This window comes from Zea mays, chromosome 4, assembly GCF_902167145.1.
Source record: "Zea mays cultivar B73 chromosome 4, Zm-B73-REFERENCE-NAM-5.0, whole genome shotgun sequence".
NCBI lineage: Eukaryota > Viridiplantae > Streptophyta > Magnoliopsida > Poales > Poaceae > Zea > Zea mays.
The window spans coordinates 210,647,077-210,669,475 of NC_050099.1; the positions used below are offsets into that span (position 1 = coordinate 210,647,077).

At 44.2% G+C, this 22,399-nt stretch overlaps 1 protein-coding gene across 5 annotated transcripts; it reads right to left on the reverse strand.

Annotated features, from left to right (window-relative positions):
- Window positions 1-623: 623 nt before the first annotated feature.
- On the reverse strand, window positions 624-8,095 carry LOC103654555 (filament-like plant protein 3). Of its 5 annotated transcripts, none has more exons than XM_008681402.3 (5): window positions 7,456-8,095; window positions 6,150-6,354; window positions 3,454-3,856; window positions 1,223-3,225; window positions 624-1,118 (listed from the first exon to the last, which is right to left on the reverse strand). In XM_008681402.3, the coding sequence occupies exons 2-5, from the start codon at window positions 6,258-6,260 to the stop codon at window positions 825-827; spliced, it is 2,811 nt and encodes a 936-aa protein (XP_008679624.1). In that variant the 5' UTR covers window positions 6,261-6,354; window positions 7,456-8,095; the 3' UTR covers window positions 624-824. The 5 variants fall into 5 exon arrangements, with proteins under 5 accessions (XP_008679624.1, XP_008679627.1, XP_008679626.1 ...); XM_008681405.3 differs by having other exon boundaries at window positions 1,232-3,225; window positions 7,456-8,094; XM_008681404.3 differs by having other exon boundaries at window positions 7,198-7,972.
- Window positions 8,096-22,399: the final 14,304 nt, after the last annotated feature.

The window sequence follows — 22,399 nt, forward strand, 5'->3', positions numbered from 1 at the left end:
CGGCCCTGCACTTAATGAATCGTGTTTGAATAATTATATTATTTAAATAACATATGTCTTTATAATATATAGAAATCGTAGCGATGTATGAATAACTAACTAGTAACTAATAAAAAAATCTTTTAAACAAAATCGACGGCGGCTGTGTTTCGCAGCGGCGTTATAGACGAAGTGACTAGTCGTGTGTAGTGTAGCGCCGTGCATGGTGAACCTGGATGAGCACAGAGTCGCCATGCGCCGCGAGCACCAAAGATTGCTCTCCGACAGCGCCACAAATCTGGATACATACGCACAAAACTGCCGGGGGTTCTGCGAGACGGAGAGAGAGTTGATCGTGTGGCCGGAGGAGGTCCGGGCGGTCACAAGCGTCGTGTCCTTGGTTGGCTCTGGAGCATGAGGTGTCCTCGACGTTGATGGTGCAGTACTGGTGGGTTGGCGGAGGACGAACTGGAGGGAGGAGTTGCTGGAATGCCGGTTGAGTTTCCATAGGCGCCGCCGTCTTCGACGCTGAACGTTGGTTTGGTCTGCCCTACTTCTACTTTGCCGACCGGTTGAATTTGTTTTTTTTCTTCTATTTTTGTTGTAGACGAGTTGAATTCCAACGCGAGAATAACGCACTACAGTCTCACAAGATCTAGTAAATTTGTCACAAACCCTGCAGTCTCGCAAAATGAGAGCAAAACAAAAGGAGAAAGTACACATGTGAGCAACCATCAAGTTCTGTAAATGTACACCGATCTACCACCAGGTCACAACTGGCATCATCCATAGACTGTCAAATAATTTATGCACAAGCACAATGGTGAATGATCCCATCAGACTTTTCACCTTTTTGTTTTGCTCAGGTAGCTACTAAGGGACGGCAAACCCCTCGGCGACGGATCCGACCGAAGGGGTGAGAGGCAGCTACCGTTCCTCTTAGGAAGACCCAGTTCATACAGTCCATCAGCCACGTCTCCGCCATCTCTGAAGTCCAGGTGCGTGTCCCTCGATTCCAGCTTTTCAGGATCGGCCACCACGCCATCAAGATCTGTTAGCGATTTCAGCTGGCGGCCAAGGTTAGCAATAGTCTTCTGGCACTCCGCAAGCTTCCCGGCAGCACTGACTAGTTCTTTCTCCTATGACAACGGCAAAAGAAGGCGGTTAGGGAGTTCTGATGTGTCAAGTTCAATATCGCAATATTTGGAGTCTGAGACTAGATGTAGTAATGAGACAGGGCTACCTGCTTCACCTTCAGGTCTCCGTTTGAGTTCGTGAGGCGCCAAAGTTTCGCCTCTCGGCTGTCCCTCAACACCTGCGCCTCCAGCTTGCGGCATTTTGCTTCGTACTCTTCTGACAGAAGCTTCTCCTGCTCCACCTTGCCTTGTATCAGGCTCACCTTGTTTCTCAGTTTTGTAACTTCCAGATTTGCTGCTTCTAGTTGACCCTCCATTGCCTTTTTCCGGGACACTGCATCCTCTGATTTAGCTGTATATTCTACAAGCAACGAGGTCTGGTCCTTGATCCTTGCTTCCAAGGACGAAACTTTCTCCTTCAGCCTCATCACCTCCTGGTGTGAAGACTCAAGCTCAGATTCCAACACCTTCCTGATACCTTCCACTGCCTCAAGTTGCATCTGGAGATCTGAAGAATATGCCTTCTCGTTCGCCGCATCACACTCCAGAGCATTCACCATCCCACGCAACTTTGCAACTTCTGAATTCGCCACCTGGAGCTGCACCTCTAATGACTCTTTGGTAGACACCACAGATAGTGATCTCTCTGACTCAATTTTCATAGCCTCTATCTGTTTCAGTAGTTCTTCACGAGAATCTGTCTCTTTCCTCACCTCATTCTCTAAAGTTTGCACAATCCCGTTCAGTTTCCCTATCTCTGTGTTTGCAGACTGCAGCTGCGCCTCTAATGATTCTTTGGACGCCTCTGCCAGGTCTGCATTTGTTTTGTGCTGCATAGAGAGAGTTATCTCTGCATCAATCTTCTCTTCCAGGGAAGCCACTGTCTTGCGCAGATCTGCAGCCTCCACAGAAACTAACTCTAACTGCAATTCCAACACCTTCCTGTCTACATTCTTTTCCAGCGATGCCACCATCAGCTGAAGCTCATCAACTTGTGAAGACCTGGACTCCAGTTGCAATGCCAAATCTTTCCTCTCACCATTCAGTCGCTCAGCTTCTCCGAAAGCAGCATGTTTGGACTCATTTGCCAAGTCCAACTGCATCTGCAAATCAATCAACCTGTTGTTGGCCACCATTAGAGCATCACATGATGTGCCAAGCTGAACTCTGGCATCTGCAAGGGCCATTTCAAGCTCCCTTTTCTCACCTTCAATCTTCTCGATCTTTGCGTGCAAATCTGTCACCTGACACTGCAATGGTTCAGTTTTAACTTTTGATGATTTATCTCTACTCACACCTTGGTCAGAATCAGTTTCAGCTCCAAAGCTAGAGCTTACACAGTCTACTTCAGGCAGTGCAGCCAGCTTTTCCATCTCGAGGAAATCATCCATCAGGTCAATTTCAACCGAATTATTCACAAGATTTCTTGTGTCGTTGTTGGCATTCTTGAACTGATCAAGTTCAGCTATCAGAGCTGTTGCCCATGAATCAGAATTTTTCATCTCATCAACTAGCATGTGCTCCCCACTGTCAGACTGACTGTCAGTCTGAGATTCCATGCAAGCACTGTTAGTTATCAGCCTTGAATCATTGGTCAAGGACGTACGCCGCGTTAAATGACGCAACTTAAGGCATTCTGCCTCAACTCTTGTTATCTTTTTCACACTTTCCAGGTGAAGTTTGCTTGCTGTTTCTGCTGCTTGGTTGCTCAGGTCTCTTTCCCGTGCAAGTATCTTCAGGTCCTTGGACAGTGCGAGTAATTCTACCTTGAGGTCTTTGTTTTCTTTCTCCACTATCTGAAGCTTTTCCTGCAGATCACGCTGGACACGCACCGTAGTAGCTTCTAGTTTCGTGGCTTGCAACTGCTTACTGAGTTCAGCAATATGGTGCTGGAGCTCAAACTTCTCAGACTCCAATTCTTTAGACTTCTTAGCAACTGTCTCATGGATTTTATTCTCTTGTTCTTCACGTGCTTGGCGAAGCTGCCTTACACATTCTTTAAGGGCGTCATCTAGGTGGCTGACCTGATCCTCCAGAGAGGTATTCTTCTTTGATGCAGTTTCAAGTAGTTGCTTCAGAGAAGCAACTTCAGCTTCAGCTTGTTCCCAACCTACAAACAAAGAAAAATACAATATTCAATCCAGTACATTCTTAGGATAGCATTTTAACTTTACCTGAAGAAGATGCATACCAAATTAATCAAATAAATTTCATATTTTTTAGCCAAGTTGGCTTTGATTCTATAAAACGAACAGGGACCACTGGGTAACCCTATGCATGGAGTCATTCAAACTGCAAAATTCATTTTTAAGTTCAACTGGAAATAAAAAATATATACCTGCAACAGCCTCTTCTGCAACTCTAGTGTGCTGCTTTACCAAGTCATCTTTATCATTGATAGTCAAAAGGGCAGCAGAAAGTTTCTCATTCAAACTCTTTACAGAATCCTGGACATCATCGACCTTAAACTTTGGGGACACCTTCTCATTCAAATTCTTTACAGAATCTGGAACATCATCATTCCTGATATTTGGGAATAGCAGAGGTGATTGGTATATATCTGGCTTCATCGATTGATCATGTTGTGGAGAAGAATCATTCGAGCTAGTTGCTAACACCAGCTTCTCATTCAATGATTCTGCTCTTTCAGCTTCTTGATTCTCATTATAAATTATTCTAGAAGAAACATCAGGCGAATGACTATGATTTGGAGAAGAATTACTAGACACAGGTTTAGGTTCCTGATTAGAAAAAAAAGGTAAATGGGAATGTTTATCAGAACAGCGGTCAAAGAATCTAAAATTAAATAGGTAATAAGAAATATAATAGGAATGCTTATCAGGATGGATGAGTCAGTTAAGTGGCTAAGTCTCTATTCTCTTTTTTTTAAAAAAGAAAAAACTATATAACTATAGCTCTGCCAGACTGCCCTGAAAACCATAAATCTCGACTACCATACTGGACAACCGAGCTTGAGACCCGTCACATAATCACTAACTGTATATGTATATTTAAAGACAGTATTGATGCTGATCTAGGCACCAAAAACCAGAGATGAACCACTTAGTGGTGCTCTCTGCGGAGGCACGGATGGTCTGCGGCACAGGGCCGAACGGTCCGTGACCTGGGCACAGTAGCGGCTCCTTCTCTGCGTACGTCCGGACGGTCCGCGTCTAGGGCTCGGACGGTCCGCGATGACGCAAACGGTCGTCTTCTTCGCAGCAGACCTAAATCTCACCTCCCAGGAGGGACACCATCGGTGAGGAGAGATCCTTCGGTGTGCCTTGTGGTCGACAGGTCACCCAAGACACCTCTAATCGACGTAGAGCCGAAGAGAAGTGAAGATTCGAGATAGAGGAAGACTAAACTAGGCTTACTCTTAATGCATAGGGTAAAAACGAGAAGTAGAGTTGATTGGATCGATTGTGGAGGTTCAATCGGTCGTACCCCTTCATCTATATAAAGGGTAGAGGTCTAGACCCGTTCCAAGTCGGTTCTTGAGTTAATCCCGCAGGTTTTGCAATCAAATCTCGCTAGAAATCCGGAACCCTAACTGATTCAGCGCCCGCGTAGAACGTCCGCGTCGCCACCGCGGACAGTCTGGACCGCAGGAAGACTAAACTAAGCTTACTCTTAATGCATAGGGTAAAAACGAGAAGTAGAGTTGATTGGATCGATTGTGGAGGTTCAATCGGTCGTACCCCTTCATCTATATAAAGGGTAAAGATCTGGACCCGTTCCAAGTCGGTTCTTGAGTTAATCCCGCAGGTTTTGCAATCAAATCTCGCTAGAAATCCGGAACCCTAACTGATTCAGCGCCCGCGCAGAACGTCCGCGTCGCCACCGCGGACAGTCTGGACCGCAGACCGTCCGGCCCTAGGGGCGGACAGTCCGGCTGCCCAAACTGGTGCTCAACAGACAGGAACTTAAATTGACTAAAATATTACTGTGTACAACTCAAGAGTTATGACCTAAATAATGTAGTTGCAAAATGAGATGTCTTTCTTTATGTATGGATTGTAGACCGAACATATGAAGCATAAAACTCAAAACTGAAATTCTAGTGACATGTGACATGGCCATATTAGTTTCAGAATTAATTAGCCAGCAGAAATCCTCGTCAACACATCTCTATCTGACACAGTAATACAGACAAAGTTGCACTGACAGATTAACAATTTCAATGTCATTCATAGGTTCGAATAATGAAACAATATGACCCCTATGGCACAAGATTTCTGCCATTTACTGCAGTAAAGAAAAGCAACTACTGTCTCCAAGAAACAAAAATAAAGGAACTTAGCTCCAAGCACCTAAACCAATCAAAATTTCCATTGGAAGCTAGAGCTTTAAAGCCAGCTTCTGACACTCGATATGGCAAAAGTAGCACCTAACCCTTGAAAAAACAATCCAATAAGGTAGAACACAAGGGTGAACAAAGCTAGTGTATCAACTATACCTAACTCTTGCAAAAGCATCTCGATCTTAGGAAAAGACTAAAGTATAACCATTCTGTTGGATGCAATTGCACAAATATGTTGCTTAAGAACATCAACATTTGCTCTTCCCACCACCTATTTTTGTTATACTAGTGAGGAAAACAGAAACATGATGAAGAGGTTAAAAAGGAAAACTTTAACGCTCTAGTCCTATCTATATTCTCACTGCCCGCTGACCAGTTTTTAACAGCGCATCCACCAACAAGTTGAATGACATATGAATTAAGAACCTATACTGTCACAGCAATAGCAGGTCAAAACACAAGCATATGTGTGTTTCATAAATCCATCCATGGCAGGAAAAAAATGACATCTTGCCTAGAGATGTCAAAAATAAACTGTCCTGTTCGTTTTAGTTGGGAGGACCTAAATCTATTCCTAAGAAAAGATGCAGCCACAGAACTGAAAAGAACACCTGACCAAACCCCAATTCATGATGTTTACACTGCATATAGGTCCCTGCAATATTGGAATTCCACAATCTCTAGCATGCGGGTATTAAGAACCAAAAGAAAATTAACGTATGGAGCAGAACCTGATCATCGAAGGAAGGCTCAGAGTGTGATGAAGCAGAGCCAGAGCTATCGCTCTCCCCAGGGCTCTTATCCAATGACTTGCGCTTCCAGAGCCAACTGCGGCGATCCATCCGACAACCACCAGAACATTCAAAGCAGCAACAGGGAAGGTTGGCGTTGCCTTGCCACCACCAAATGTCCAAATGCGGGGTTCATATATCAGCACTGAAAATTGAAAGAGAACTCAATACAAGCGACGTTGCAGAGACTACAGAGTTGTACATTAAGCTGGACATCATGCAGTAAAATAATGACTGGAGGACATGACATTTTGAGGATGCAATTACCAAAATGTTTACAAGGCAACCCTCACCGACACAGGATTATATTTTTTTTCCTTTTCTGCTGTTAAAAAATACAGAGATCGGTAGGATGCAGGCAGTGATTGAGTACGGCTGCAGAGACCGAGAAAACGTACGGCCAAACATTCTTTGTGCAAGGCTTTTACAATGCCCAAATGATAAGTTTGTCAGACAAAAAAAATCCACCCTTCCATTTCAGACTCTGTGCTCTGGAAAACAGAGAAAAACGTTTCGTATAGAAAAAAAATCGCGGACAGGATCGAAAAATAGGCTGCACCTAAAACCTCCAGAATCCTACAAAAATGTAGCGGAGGGATGAGACAAAGGCTCAAATTCCCCGGAGATCAACATTAATGGTTTTCTTTAGAAAAAACTGAGATTTCTTCCTTCAAATCCACCGAAAATCTCAGTCAAACACACTCCGCATGCAGAAAGATGAAATCCGCAGAAAACCCGGAGGGAGAAAGATTGCGGGGCTAGAAAAACTTCAGCTTTCGCCCATCACCAAATCTCAGCAAAATCCCACATCGGAGACACAATGCAGACCAAAACCCTAACGAAAATCGCCAGGAGGAGGGTGCAGGACAGCATCTGTGCCCACCCGGTACCCCACCAAAAAATAATTTCAGGAAAAAAAAGGAACAACCAGCCAAGATTCAAGAAACGGGGGCGGCGCAAGAAAAAGCGAAACGGAGAGCATTAATACCTGCGACCACAGCCCAGCCAGTAGGGAATGGCAACCGTCACAAGAACCGCGTGGAACGCCAGACAAAAAAAATTAAAGCTTCGGTTTTTACTTCCAACGGGTCCGGAAGCGCTACTGCTCCTGTCCCCTTTCCCCTGTTGGTGTTGGTGGACAGAAATCGGCGGGGACGCGAGTACAAGGCGCAAGAACAGCACCCGGCATTGCCCCCGGACCCACCCCACGAGAGAGATGCAGAGGCAACAGGAAGAACCGCCGTACCTGATTAGCGGTGGCGCCCGGTGCTGGATTGGAACTTGGAGGGAAGCGAGACCGCGAGGAGCAGGAGCCTCGCTCGCAGCGCAGAGACGAGAAACGAGTCGCTCGCCCCGCAAGAATCCGAGCCTTGCTTTTGCACCCTCTTTTTTCAATCCCTGCGGTCTCGGTCTCGCTTTCTCTTTCCCGCCCAGGCAGCTCGAACAAACGGAGGAGGCGTCTCTAGAGTGGCTCGTGGTGCCTTTGCCTCCCCGTCTCGTCTCTCACTCTCTCTCTCCCCACTCGAGCTAGAGGCGTAGCCTTTTCTTTTTGAGTTTTTTTTTCTCAACTATTCAACCACAGCTCACACAGTGTCGCTCAAGTGTACTCAGCAAGCGATGCTGGTGTAGGCGTGTAGCGTGTTGTTAACTGTGCGCTTGCGGGCTTTTGCCTAGATTGAGCACTGGTACTGAAATACTGTTGCTATAATACTAACAGGTGCAGTGTGTTCGACGGATGAATGGGGTCAAGTTGCTCTATTTTTCCTGGGACGGATTCATAGCAGTTGTTTTTTTTTTGTTGGGAAGACGGAGACGAGCCTCGGTCCGGATGCGGGTACGGGGCTCAGATTTGTTTATTTGTTCCCTTTTTGTTTCTTCCTATACGTGGGCCCCTCCTAGCGCTTTGGGACCTGTTAATAAGGCACTACGAAGGCTTGTTTGTTTGGTTCAAAGTATTAAATATGGTATAATTATAAAATTAATTGTATAGCTAAAAACTAAATGATAAGATGAATTTGTTGAATCTATTTTCATGATGCGTTTATATGATGCTAAAGTAAACAATTGTTAATCATGGATGACAGAGTGCAAAACTCCGGTTGGGTGGCAGAATGCACTCGTCTTGATCCTAAGATGAGGCGGGGCTATGAGGTTTACCTGCTAAGGTGGATGACCACAAGTACACAAGAATTTTATAGTGGTTCGGACCGCCGGAGCGTAATACCTTACCTCCATATTTGAGCGTTGTATTGCCTCAGCGAGAGCATCTAGCCTGTGAGTTGAAATTGTCCCCCACTGTGGGAGTGTGCCTCCCTTTTATAGTCCAAGGGAGGCACCTACAAGGTGACCGAGTCTCAAAAAGTGGGCCCAATAATCTAATAAGTATATATAGAAGATGGGCGATGAATCCTGGTCAACCAAGATCTTCTCTACAGCGGTCAGATATCTCTTCTTGGTCTTCGTGGGGATCTCTTGGCCCACTATTCTCTTGCCCCATCTAATCGGAGCTCGAGCGTAGGCTTTGATGTAAGTTGTGGCGTAGGTTGATACGTTGTCGTGTGTAGGGGTGTATGGACGTTGTCATCATGTCCCCTCCACCTGTTCCACCTTGCCTCAGTAATTTGCGGGGAACAGCAAGAGCCATAATGAGGGGCGTCCTTGCGACGCATTGAGTCAATGGTCCTACCTCGGTAACACGCGGGTTACTGGCGTAGCCCAGACCTTGCGGACTTCGCACGTCGCATGCATTTAATGCGGGCCGCACACCACTTGCCACTGGCGCGGGCAAACACGTATCTCGTCCGCACTTAATGATGTCGAACCCCATGTCAAGAGGCATACGTAAGGCGTCCCCGGCCATGCGTCGGCACCGGACCTCTGCCTAGGCAGGGAGCAAATCTGGGAACGTGTGGCAACGAGGCACCCTCGGACCTCCCCGACTAGGGGTCCGAAACATGCTTGAGGGGGTCTAGGCCCTAGCTGTAATGATTCATACACGTGGCAGCACTGGATCTCACTTGGCTTAGGTCTTGATGACACACGCGGGGTCCAGAACCACTCCCGGAGGTCTGGAAACGAACTTGTAGTCAAAGAGTGTTTTTACTCTAGGGACATGGAGCTGCTCCAGACCCCCTTTCTAGGGATTCAGTGGGCCCATGTGGATGTCCGGGTCCTGTCCGTGGGGACCCATACCTATGATCGAAGTTGTTGATTATTCCCTTCTATGGGCAGCCACATGGGGTCTTGTATTGACCCAGCAGGAGTGGATACCCCATGTTTAGGGTACCGACAGAGGCCCCCAGGGATAAGAGGCATGTAACGAAGTTGCTTACATGCTACCTCGGTCGTCATTGTCAAACCATCGTCGTTTTCAACCTCTACGAATCTACACTCATCACATACTATACACTTCTTCTCACTTGCAGTCTCCTTCCAGAAAAGCATACTGTTATTTTCACAGACATCAATTTTTCGTGGTCCATACCAAGACCCAAGAGCAACTTCTTGGACTGGTACATGTCCTTTGGCATCTGGTAATTCTCCGAAAGTACATCACTGATCAAGTTCAGAAGCTCCTTGTAGCAGTTGTTTGAGAATGCAAACTTGTACTTAATAGCCATAAGTCGAGTCATGAACACAAGGACGATCACTTTCTTGTGCTTGTGCAACGACACTTCAGCAACTTTAAGGAGCTCGAAGAACTTCTGAACCTTAGGCGTAGGAGAACCCTCATAATTGGGAGGGGGGTTGACGGGGTTCTTGGAATCGATGGGTAGAAGCTCATGGCGTACATCGTCAATCATCTGTTCCATACTATCGTAGTCTCCCTCTTCATGTGACTGAACTTCCGATACAATACGAGGAGGTGGGTCCTCACCATGGTGCACGCACACCTCATAGGCAGGCATATAACCGTTCTTACAAAGATCTATCGACATAGTACTCATGTCAAGAAAATAAATGTTCCGACACTTCTACAAGGTCACCTAACATCGGTTCCGGTCGTGCAAAAGCATGGTCGAGTAACGCGTCAGTCTTGGCAACCCACTCACTTGATAGAGCACCTCTCTTCTTCCAACCTTCATACATCCATCGACGATCCTCCACCATACTAGATACGAGACGTTAACTTAATTAGTTAAGTAAATCACAACCCTACATATATATGAAAGGATAGGTCCTAAACCCACTAGGAGTGACCGAGGAGCCCGTGTTTATGACAAGGCATGCGCTCGTGAAAATTTTGGCAGCATAACCCCATTGTTCTCCAATCGCGCGCCTAAAAATGGTGCAATTGGAGAACAGAGGAGTTATGCTATCGAAACTACGCAGGAGCACATGTCTTTGTCGTAAACACGGATTCTGTCGGTCAACCCAAGGCTATCCAATAAAGGGACAATTCCAGCCCAACACACTTCACATGCGTCGCATGTGAGGTGTGTTGGGCCAAAACGAGTGGCGTCTAGGTTTCATTTGTTGACACTAAGATACACTACGAAAAACTAGAACCATCGTATATTATTACGTTGTTCAACTAATAAATAACCAATACAATATTATATACAAAATAACATTGTCATGGGTGTCAAATCATATAAAATAACCTTATTTTCGAGGGCATAATAATCACCCTTAGAAATTAAACATTTAAATTATCTAAGCACCACTAAATAAACTAAAACAAGCTAATTTAATTACATAATCATATTCCGGTCGTCGGACATAACAAACTAAACAATATTTAACATACAAATCATTTAATCCTAAAAATTGACTACTAGCAAACAATCCATGTATCTACAAAATTGTACTATAAAGAATACTCACTAATCCGATGGCGACATCGGCGTGGTCGGTGGCGGGCGACGTAGGTGCCGGTGAGGCGTGTCGCGGCGGGCGGGGGCAGGCGCTAGCGGCGTCGGGCGCGGGAGGAGTCAGCTGCGGGATCCTGAGACGGCCGCTGCGGGCTCTGGCGAGGCATGTCGTGGCGGCGACGGCGGCCTGCTAGCGACGACGACTGCGACTTGGATGGAGAAACGAGAAATGAAACGACACAGTCGGACACAAGCATGCTTAAAATTACAGCCGTCAGAGATAACGATATGTCTGACGGTTGATAAGGAAGCCGTCGGATATAAGGTGGGTGTCGGAGATTTTCCAGTTTCTTGTCGTGTTCACGACGAAGCTGGACTACATACCTTATTATTCTAGAGACACAAACATCTCATAGTTTATTTATATATTATTCCACAAGTCGCGCAAAAAAGAACGGCAAGTCTCTCCGTGTTTCAAAGTTGAAACCAACTTGTCTCTTAACGAAACTTATCTAAGAAAGCATTGTTGAGGACTTGTTCTCAAATGTTATGAATTAAGAACAAGGCAACACAAAAATAGGTTAATGGTTAATGCCCTTCGTCCTGCGAAGCATTATTTCCCTAAGGATACAATGATCTTCAGATGAAGGTTATGAAGGACGGACCTTCATCATCACAAGATATATCAATGAAAGATGAAGCATATGAAACATGAGAAATAACATGGATAATCATATAACATTATAATATATCTTTTATTAAATATTCATGAATGAATAAGAATAACACAAGATTACATTTTGTACCTTTGGCTTGGCAGAAGGTGTTAGTACAAGCGTGATGCACAAGTGAGTACAAATTAGCGTGAACAGTACGGGGGTACTGTTCATCTATTTATAGGCACAGGGCGCAGCCTATGTGGATTTACATTCATGTCCTTTATAACTGGTTACAATCGTGACATAGATTATCATGGGTCGATCGGTCTTTTCATCTTTAAGTCGGTGCAACCCTTCGTCTCAAGGCGTGTCACTGTGCCAAAGTTTCCTGGATGGTAGCTTCGGCGTTGCTTCTGTGTTGATCTTCCGAAGGTATTTCTTCTTACAGGACCTTCGGCGACGAAGCAGACCCCCAACAGTAGCCCCTTCACGGTGCTAGATCATTTTTCGTAACGAGCTTGATCCGTGAAAAATTGTCCTAGGCTTCGGAATGCCAAAGGTCTGAAAAACACCTTCCCTGAGCTTGTTGCCGAGAAACGATTAAAATATTCCGAGCACGAGGTGACCCCACCATGCGGCGGGTACACACGATCTGGCGATTCATCTCCCACGCGTCGTGGTCCACCGTTCAGTGGGTGCGGGTGACTATTGAGCGGGTGCAAGCGACTTGACGATTCACCTTCACACCTGCAGCACTATATAAACAGACGGGTAGTTGTGAAGTTACCACATCATTCATTGCCATTGCACTGTTGTGCTGCTGAAAAAATTTAACCATAGCCGAAGCTTTCTCATCGCATTCTCAAGTAAAGCATCATTTTGATTTAGCTTCAGCATAAGAGGGAGTTTCGTCAAAACTGTAAAAATCATCAACATTCATAAGAACTGCAAGAAATTCGACACCTGATGGCCATAGTACATTCAACTGCTAGAGCGACCCATGACGGAGAGGAGGCTGAAGCCACTGAAACAACCCCGATTTCCGAAGTTATGAAGCAATCTGGATTAGTTGTGACAGAGGGGTCTGTTGACGAAGATGTACATACTGCTGAGGCTAAAGAAGCTGATATTGAGGAAGAAAATGCTGATGAAGAGGAAGACTACAACACTCTAGTCCCATCAAAGCCCAGCCACTTAGATTTTGAAAAATCTACCGTCTCTGAGGCCAATGTGCCGATGATGATGAAGCTCGGTTACTTCGGGGAGACAGAGAAGAAGCTTCTTCGTTTTGCCGGCGAAGAAACCATCCCAGAGCCAAAAGATGACAAAGTGGTAGTTTTCAAAGGCTTTTTTAAAGCTGGATTGTGGTTTCCACTTCATGAGATGATTGGGGAAGTTTTGAATAATTATGAAATTTATCTTCATTAGCTGACTCCTAACACTATCGTTAGGCTCAGCATCTTCATTTGGGCCCTTCGAAGCCAGAGAATGGATCCAAATGCTAAAGCCTTCTGCCGAGTACATGAGCTACATTATCAGACGAAGGCCAGAGAAGATGGGCTTCATGAGAATTTTGGCTGTTACAACTTTGCTTACCGCAAGGATATGAAGGCCCTGGTGCTAAGCTACCGCACCAAGTGGCCAACTGGCTGGAAAAGTGAGTGGTTCTATGTTAAAGCTGATGAGAAGAAAAGGGCGAAGCTGAAGACGTTAGTACTGAGCCCGCTGAGTTTGAGCTACGGGTTGACTAGGCCCTTGTGGCGTATGTCGTCGGGGTCACCATGCCAACAGGCTGTGGCAGAATTTAGAGTTGTGACTGAGCAGATCAGTACTAGAGATCTGGTGCAAGAATTCTTAGCATATGGGGTATTTCCGACATTGAGTGAATGGAATATGCCGAAGCTAAAAGGAGAAAAGAAAAAGAATGAACTTGTTCGATTGCCCTATCACTTCAAGTTCAAGAAACAATTCAAAGAGCCTTGCCAAGAGTGGTTAGAAATGATTGAGGCTATGTGCAATGAGATTTTGGGCAACTATACTAAAAAGAAGATCAACTGATGACTGCAGCCTTCGGCACCCGACCGAAGCGAAGGCTGAATCGAGTAATGGATGCGCTGAACTTTGAATACCCTGACTATGAACGATTAAGCAAGGGTGCCGAAGGGTTAAAGAGAAAAAGGGTTGTTAGTGTTATGAACAGACAGGCTGCTAGGATGATAAAAGAAGATGAAATTTTTTTGAAAAAAAGTCTAGTCCTGAGCCGAAGGTGACAACCTCGAAGAAGAGGAAAACAACAACTCCAGAGCCGAAGATGGCTGAGATAGAAGAGGGAACTCCTTCAACACCTTCTGCTACCGAAGTGGAAGAAATTTTAAAGGTAATGACCGAATCCTTACCTATCAAGCTGCTAAGTCCCCTGGGGCCAGAACTGACAAAGCTTTTACAGAAGAAGGACGAGCCTTCGGCAGCGAAGAAGGCAGTTGGGCGAAAAAGCAAAGGATTGTTACTATTATGCAAGCAATTGAAGAAACGCCACCGCCGACCTCAGCGTCAAAAATAACAACACCTGCTGAAGTTGTTATAGCTACCAAAGCTGCTCCCACCGAAGCTACAACTGTCGAAGCTACAATGGCCGAAGCCACGAATCTGGAGAGCACATTATCTGATATTGATAGAATACTCTTGGATATGGCCGCAGAAGAAGCTACTGCAGCCGCTGAAGAAACCCTGGCCACAGTGCCTGAAAAAGGGAAGGAGATTGCCGAAGATATTTTGGAGGAAAAAGACTTCAATTTTCAAAACATAATTGGTCAAGAGTTATCTAAGGCTGAGAAAGAGAAGCTGCGGGATTATGCTATATCCTATGGCTACCAGCCAGGAGCGTTACTGTTCGACGGCATTAATGAAGAAAGCCTAGGATGCATCTGAGAACGAACTGGAGCAAAGGTTATCAGTACTCTGTCGAAGAGTGTTGGTTTCCCGAAGCTTGAAGCTGACATCAGTCGCTATCGATGACATCTTATTGTCGGTAGTTTATTCTATTCTAATTTCAAGGTAAAATTTTTTCCTTCAGCTTTTCATAGTTTTACGATGAAGGTGATTGCCGATGAAGGTTATTTTGCATAGAGTATGCTACTAAGTAAAGCCTTGAGGATGCAACAGGACCTCGAAGATAAGAAAAATGAGGTTATAATTGAAGGCTTGGAAAGCAAAATTAAAGATCATGAAGCTGCTCTTGAAAAGAAAGATTTTGTTCTTCAAACGATGGAGGGTTCACTGGAGAGGACCAAGCCGAGATTGCCAGATTAAACAGTGAACTCCTCCTGAAATCAGAAAACTTCAAGCAAGAAAAGAAGAATCTCGATACGAAGCTTAAAGCCGAAGTCAAAAAGAGTTCAAATTTGCAAAAATCCTTGAAAGAGCTTCAAGACAAATGCCTAAGCTTCGGCAACCGGTGTGTGCAACGGCTGAAGCAAGTCTTCAACTCAGTTGGAGCCAGTTCTGAAAATTTTGAACCTTCGGTTGAGGACCTGCCAGGCACCTTCGAACATATTGAGGGCGAAGTTGATGCACTTGACGAAGTTATAGCTAGGCACGGTGACTTTTGTGCCCTGCTAGCTTCTCGGGGCACAGCTGTTGCTTTTCATGAAGACTGGTTGCATGCATGGGAAGATCGTGAACAGGCCAAACTTCAGCCTGTCACCAGCGGATTTAACTGACATCCCTAGTCTAGCCCGGAGCATTGGAAATAGATTCATAACTCAAATCTGGACGAAGGGTGGGCGAGACTTAGCTGGTGACGAAGCTCGAAGTCATCTCAAGCCGGTAATACACTTGTACCTATTGCTTACCTTGTCCTTGAGATTTGTGTTTACCTTATACCGCTTTGTTATGTAGAGGATGCCGAAGCCGAAGATCAATGATCCAAAGCTTGGCGGATAGTGATGAAGTGATAAAGTTGAAGACACTGCTGCGAAAAAGCTCTAGAGAAAATTTTGAATTAACCTTGTAAAAGATACTGTAATTTAGGAATCAAACATTACTCTGTAAATTTGTCCATACCTTGCAATATATTTTTACCTTTCCATCCATGTATGAACTGCTTTGATGTGGACGAAACTTGTATTTTTTGAGCCGAAGGCGAAAAACACCTTCCCTTCTTTTCGTGCACAACGAAGCGTAAATTTGCTTCTTTTGTACTCATCGAAGCCTTGTCATTAGAGCCAAAGCAAATGTCTGTACACTATGATATGATGATGATGATCCTACGAATGTCTAAATGAATGTGTATGAATGCAATGAATGATGTGATGTAATGTGCAAATGAATGTCCAAACACACGCTTACGAAGCCACACCCAGACTCTGCATCCCCTTAGGAACGACTTTGGAGTCTTCTTCACTGTTTATTTTTCGGTGTTCACCGTTGACTTTTCGGTGTAAGTTCTGCATCCCCTTAGGAACGTCATTTGAACTTCTTCGCCTTCTATTTCGGCGGTATAAGTTCTGCATCCCCTTAGGAACGTCTTTTGAACTTCTCTGCCTTATATTTCGGCGGTATTTGGCTCTACATTCCCTTAGGAACGACTTTTGAGCAGAAAACTTACGCTGCGCTCCCTTGGGAACGACTTTTTGTAGCTTCGTCATGCTCTACATCCCCTTAGGGACGACTTTTGAGCTTCTCCCTTGTTTCTTTTTCTTTTTCTGCACTCGATGGTGCATGCTCAGATTTTACATTTTACATTATTTTGGGGGATTTTGCTCTCGTAGAGCTGAATAAGAAAAGAAAAATTACAAGCTATGGCCCCATTAAAAACCTTTCTCCCCCTTTGGAAAGGAAAAGGGTGTTGTTGAGAGTATGCTTCGTCCCCGAAGGTCATGTAAGAAGAAACACTTTCGGAAGATCAACATAGAAGCAAAGCCGAAGCTACCATCCAGGGAGCTTCGGCATAGTGACACGCCTTGAGACGAAGGGTGGCACCGACTTAAAGATGAAAAGACCGATTAGCCCATCTTAATCTGTGTCATGATTGTAACTAGTTATCGAGGACATAAATGTAATTTCACACAGGGTGCGTCCTGTGCCTATAACTAGATGAACAGTACCCCCGTACTGTTCACGCTGACTTGTATTCACTTGTGCGTCACACTCGGATTTTTACCTTCTATCAAGCCGAAGGTACAAATGTAATTCAATATTGTTTATATTCTTTCATGATTGAATAACAGTATATTATAATATTATTATGTTATTCATGTTGTTCCCCATGTTTCATATATTTCGTCTTTCATCTGAGTATGTTATGATCATGAAGGTATCTCCTTCATGACCTTCGTCCGAAGATTGTTATATCCTCAGGGAAATAACCCATCGAAGGATGAAGGGATTTAACTTTTAATATCTTGTGTTGTCTTGTTCTTAATTCATAGCATTTGAGAACAAGTCCCCAACATTGGCGCCCACCTCCGGTGAACTCACTTCCACTTTTGAGCTGATGGCTTTGTTCAGCAACCAAGCCGAAGCACCTTCGGCTACGAAGTTGGTGCTTCCGATAACAGGCGGCTCAGGTTCAGAGCCGACTAACAAGAAGTAGAAGAAGGAAGCACAGAGAATGGTACAACATGTTGGGGTGCAGGGACCCTTCATCAAGTCAAAATGGTCCCACATCCTAATCACCTTCTCCTAGGAGGACCTTCAGCTCAAAGATTACCCTCATAATGATGCTATGGTCATATCTTATGTCATCAAGGGATTTCTGGTCCATAATGTTCTGATTGATACAGGCAGTGCAGCGGACATTACATTTGCTAAGGCCTTCAGACAGATGCAAGAGCCAGAAGACAAGATTCATGATGCTACACACCCTCTTTGTGGCTTCGGAGGAAGGCAGATTGTAGCACTCGGCAAAATCACGATGCCAGTGACCTTCGGCTTCGTCCATAATACAAGGACTGAACAAGTTGTCTTTGACATTGTTGACATGGAGTACCCTTATAATGCAATCATTGGTCGAGGGACACTGAATGCCTTTGAAGCAATACTTCATCCAGCATATCTATGCATGAAGATACCTTCGGAACAAGGGCCCATTGTTGTTCATGGGAGTCAGGAAGCTGCTAGGAAAGCTGAAGGAAACTGGACAGATTCAAAGGCAATTCATAACATAGATGGAGTCAAAGCCTGTGAACAGTACAAATACAAAAGAGAGAAGGCTGCTTCGACGGATTAGCCGAAGCCTATGCTCCTATGTGAAGACATAGTAGAGCAAAAAGTACTGCTGGGGTCTCAGCTATCTGAACACCAAGATAAAACTTTGATAAGATTTTTATTCAACAACAAAGATGTCTTTGTTTGGTCATCCAATGATCTCTGCGGTGTCAACAGAGATGTGATTGAACACTCACTCAATGTGGATTCATCCTTCAGGCCAAGAAAGTAAAGGCTTCAAAAAATGTCTGATGATAAAGCCGAAGGTGCTTGGAATGAAGTGAAAAGGCTTCTCAGTGCCCGTGTTATCAGAGAGGTAAAATACCCATAGTGGTTAGCCAATACTGTCATGGTGAAGAAGGCCAATGACAAATGGAGAATGTGTATTGACTTCACATATCTTAACAAGGCATGCCCAAAAGACGAATTCCTGCTACCAAGAATAGACTCTCTTGTAGATGCAACAACTTCTTCAGAGCTCATGAGTTTACTAGATTGCTATTCAGGCTATCATCAAATCTGGATGAAGAAGAAAGATGAGCCGAAGACTAGCTTCATAACTCCCAGTGGCACCTATTGCTATCTTCGGATGCCTGAGGGGCTCAAGAATGCTGGAGGAAGCTTTAGTAGAATGACAGCCAAGGTCCTTCATTCCCAGATAGGCAGAAATGTGCTAACTTATGTTGATGATATCATAGTGAAAAGCACGAAGCAAGAAAATCACATCGCTGATCTGCAAGAAACATTTGCCAATTTCAGGCAAGCTGGCCTGAAATTAAATCCAGAAAAATGTGTTTTTGGAGTGAAGAAAGGCAAGTTCCTTAGCTGTCTAGTATCAACGAAAGGAATTGAAGCTAACCCAAGTAAGATCGAAGCTATCCTTCGAATGGAGCCATTAAGCACGAAGAAAGGGGCTCAACGGCTGGCAGGAAGATTAGCATCATTAAACAGATTCATATCCCGATCAGCGGAAAGAAATCTACCATTTTTTAAAATATTGAAATCAGCCGAAGTCTTTCAATGGGGCCCGACACAACAAAAAGCTTTTGAAGAGTTGAAACAATATTTTATTGATTTAACAACATTAACTCCACCCGTGCGAGGGGCTCCATTGCTCTTATATGTGGCAGCTTCGCATTCTGCGGTAAGTGCGACACTGGTATAGGAGAAGCTAGATGGTCAGACTAAAAAGCAAGCTCCAATATACTTTGTCTCTGAAGTTCTAAGTCCATAAAGAAAAATTACACATAATTGGAGAAGGTATTATATGATGTGTTAATAGCCTCCAGAAAGCTTCAGCATTATTTTCAAGCATACCACATAATTGTTCCTTCTTCACAACCTCTAAAGGACATCATGAGGAACAGAGACGCTACTAGAAGAATTGGAAAATGGGCTACAGAGCTTAATGAATTCACCATTGATTATGTGCATAGATCTTCAATTCAGTCCCATGCGTTAGCATATTTCATCGCTGACTGGACGCCAGGGGCTCAGGAAGAAGAGATAAATAAAAATGTCGAAGCTTGGACAATGTTCTGTGATGGTTCTTGGGAAACCTTCGGTGCAGGAGCAGCTGCTGTTCTAGTAGCACCTTCGAAAGTTAGAACATGTTATGCAGCCAAGCTAGGTTTTAGTTGTACAAACAATATTGCCGAATACGAAGCACTCTTGTTGGGGCTTCGGAAGTTAAGGGCAATGGGAATAAGAAGAGCTATTCTGAAAACTGATTCTCAAGTCATTTCTGGCCATGTAGATAAAAGTAGCAAGGCAAGAGATCCGAAACTTGAAAAATATCTGGATACAGTCCGAAGGTTGGAGGCTTCTTTTGAAGGTTTTTCTGTCAAGAACATTCCAAGAGGCGAAAATGAGCATGCAGATCTATTAGCCAAATCAGCTGCTCAGGGGCTCCCTCTACCTTCGGAAGTATTTTTTGAAACAATAAAGGCACCTTCGGTTGAACTCATGGAGAGAGCAGTGCTCGCCATTTCTCCAGTGCATAGTGAAGCTTGGAGAACTGAAATCATATCTTTTCTCCAGGGTAACTGCCTCTTGGATGACGAAGTTTATAATAAAAGAATGGAAGCAAGAACAAGACCATATCTCATAATAGAAGGGGAATTGTACAAGCATGGAGTTTGCTCCCCCCTTCTCAAGTGTTTATCCAGAACCGAAGGTATAGAACTAATGAAGGAGATACATGCAGGATTGTGTGGATCTCATATTGGGTCTAGGCCTTTGCTGGGAAAGGTCTTTAGACAGGGATTTTATTGGCCGAAGGCAGCTTCGGATGCAGCAGATCTGGTCCAAAAGTGCGAAAATTGTCAAAAATGTGCAAGGGACCAAAAACAACCTTCGTCATTAACTCAGTTAATACAACCAACCTGGCCATTGCAAAGATGGGGCCTGGACTTGTTAGGCCCACTTCCACCAGCACAAGGTAATTTGAAATATGTCGTGGTGGCAGTGGAATATTTTTCTAAGTGGATTGAAGCAAAGCCTTTGGCTACAATAACTTCGGTTACAGTCTAGAAATTCTTTTGGCAAAATATCGTTTGTCGTTTCGGTGTGCCGAAGGCTATAACTGTGAACAATGGAACACAGTTTGATGCCGAAACTTTCAAAGACTTATGTGACCAGATTGGCACGAAGATTCATTTTGCATCAGTCAGGCACCCAGAGTCAAACAGGCTGGTCGAAAGAGCAAATGATATTATAATGACGGGAATAATGAAGTTAATCTTCAATCAACCCAGAGGAAAGTGGCCAGAAGAGTTGATTAAAGTGGTGTGGAGCCAAAATACAACTATATCAAGGTCAACAGGTTTTACATCATTCAAGTTATTATTTGGTGACGAAGCTATAACCCCAGAAGAAGCTAAGGAAGGGTCAATTAGAACAGTAGCTTCGACAGAAGACGAAGCTGATCATTCTGTAGTAAAAGATGCTATAGAAGGGACCAGACTTCAGGCTGTGAAGAATATCAATAAATATCAAGCCGAAATAATAAAATGGCGTGACAGAAAAGTATGACTGAAAAACATTAAGCCAGGGCATTTGGTACATCGGAGAGTGGCCAATCCAGACACAGTAGGCAAGCTACAGCTGAAGTGGGAAGGACCCTTTCTGGTGGTATCTTCGTCAAGACCCGGTTCTTATAGATTGAAGGATATGGACGACAACGACATTCCTAGTTCTTGGAATGCGGATGAGCTTCGACGATATTATGTGTAACTTGATGTAATCTTTTTTATTTTTCCTATGGCACCCTTTTCCTTTCCAAAGGGGGAGAAAGGTTTTTGATGGGGCAATAGTTTGTAATTTTTCCTTTCTTATCCAGCTCTACGACAGCAAAATCCCCCAAAAATATGTAAAATGTAAAATCTGAGCATGCACCATCGAGTGCAGAGAGAAAAAAAACAGGGAGAAGCTCGAAAGTCGTCCCTAAGGGGATGCAGAGCACGATGAAGCTACAAAAAAGTCGTTCCTAAGGGAGCGCAGCGTAAGTTTTCTGCTCAAAAGTTGTTCCTAAGGGAATGCAGAGCCCAATACCGCCGAAATATAAGGTGAAGAAGTTCAAAAGACGTTCCTTAGGGAATGCAAAACTTACACCGAAAAGTCAACGGTGATACCGCCGAAATAGAAGGTGAAGAAGTTCAAAAGACGTTCCTAAGGGGATGCAGAACTTACACCGAAAAATAAGCGGTGCAGCCGAAAAATAAACGACAAAAACATTTCAGTCATTCCTAAGGGAATGAGGAGTTTTGATGTGGCTTCGTAAGTGTGTGTCTGGACATTCATTTGCACAATACATCACATCATTCATTGCATTCATAAACATTCATTTAGACATACATAGGACCATCATCATCATATTACATAAATACAGACAGTTGCTCTAAGGATAAGGCTTCGGCGAAAGGAAAGGAAGCAGATTTATCCTTCGTTGTGTACGAAAAGAAGGGAAGGTGTTTTTGCCTTCGGCTCAAAAAATACAAGTTTCGTCCACATCAAAGCAGTTCATACATGGATGGCAAGGTAAAAATATATTACAAGGTATGGACAAATTTGTAGAGTAGTATCTGATTCTTAAATTACAATATTCTTTACAAGGATAATTCAAGAGTTTCTCTAAAGTTTTTCACAGCAATGTCTTCGGCTTCATCACCATCCGCTAAGCTTCGGATCATCCGCTAAGCTTCAGCTTATTGCTCCTCGGCTTTGTCATCCTGTACATAACAAAGCGTTATAAGGTAAATTCAAGTTTCAAGGAAAAGGTAAGCACAAGGTATGAGTTTATTACCAGTTTAAGGTGACTTCGAGCTTCGTCACCAGCCAAGCTTCTTCCACCCTTTGCCCATATTTGAGTTACGAATCTGTTCCCAATGCTTCGGGCCAGGCCGGGGATGTCATTCAAGTCTGCTGGTGATAAGCTGAAGTTCGGCTTGTTTACAATATTCTCGTGCGTGCAACCAGCTTTCATAAAAGCAACATCCGTGCCACGAGAAGC

Coding starts and splice junctions, on each gene's coding strand:
- LOC103654555 (XM_008681402.3), bottom strand. CDS start 6,260: ATGGATCGCCGCAGTTGGCTCTGGAAGCGCAAGTCATTGGATAAGAGC. Junction 3,857..6,149: donor AGCCTTCCTTCGATGATCAG/GTTCTGCTCCAT, acceptor TTTTCTAATCAG/GAACCTAAACCTGTGTCTAG. Junction 3,226..3,453: donor TGCAGAAGAGGCTGTTGCAG/GTATATATTTTT, acceptor CTTTGTTTGTAG/GTTGGGAACAAGCTGAAGCT.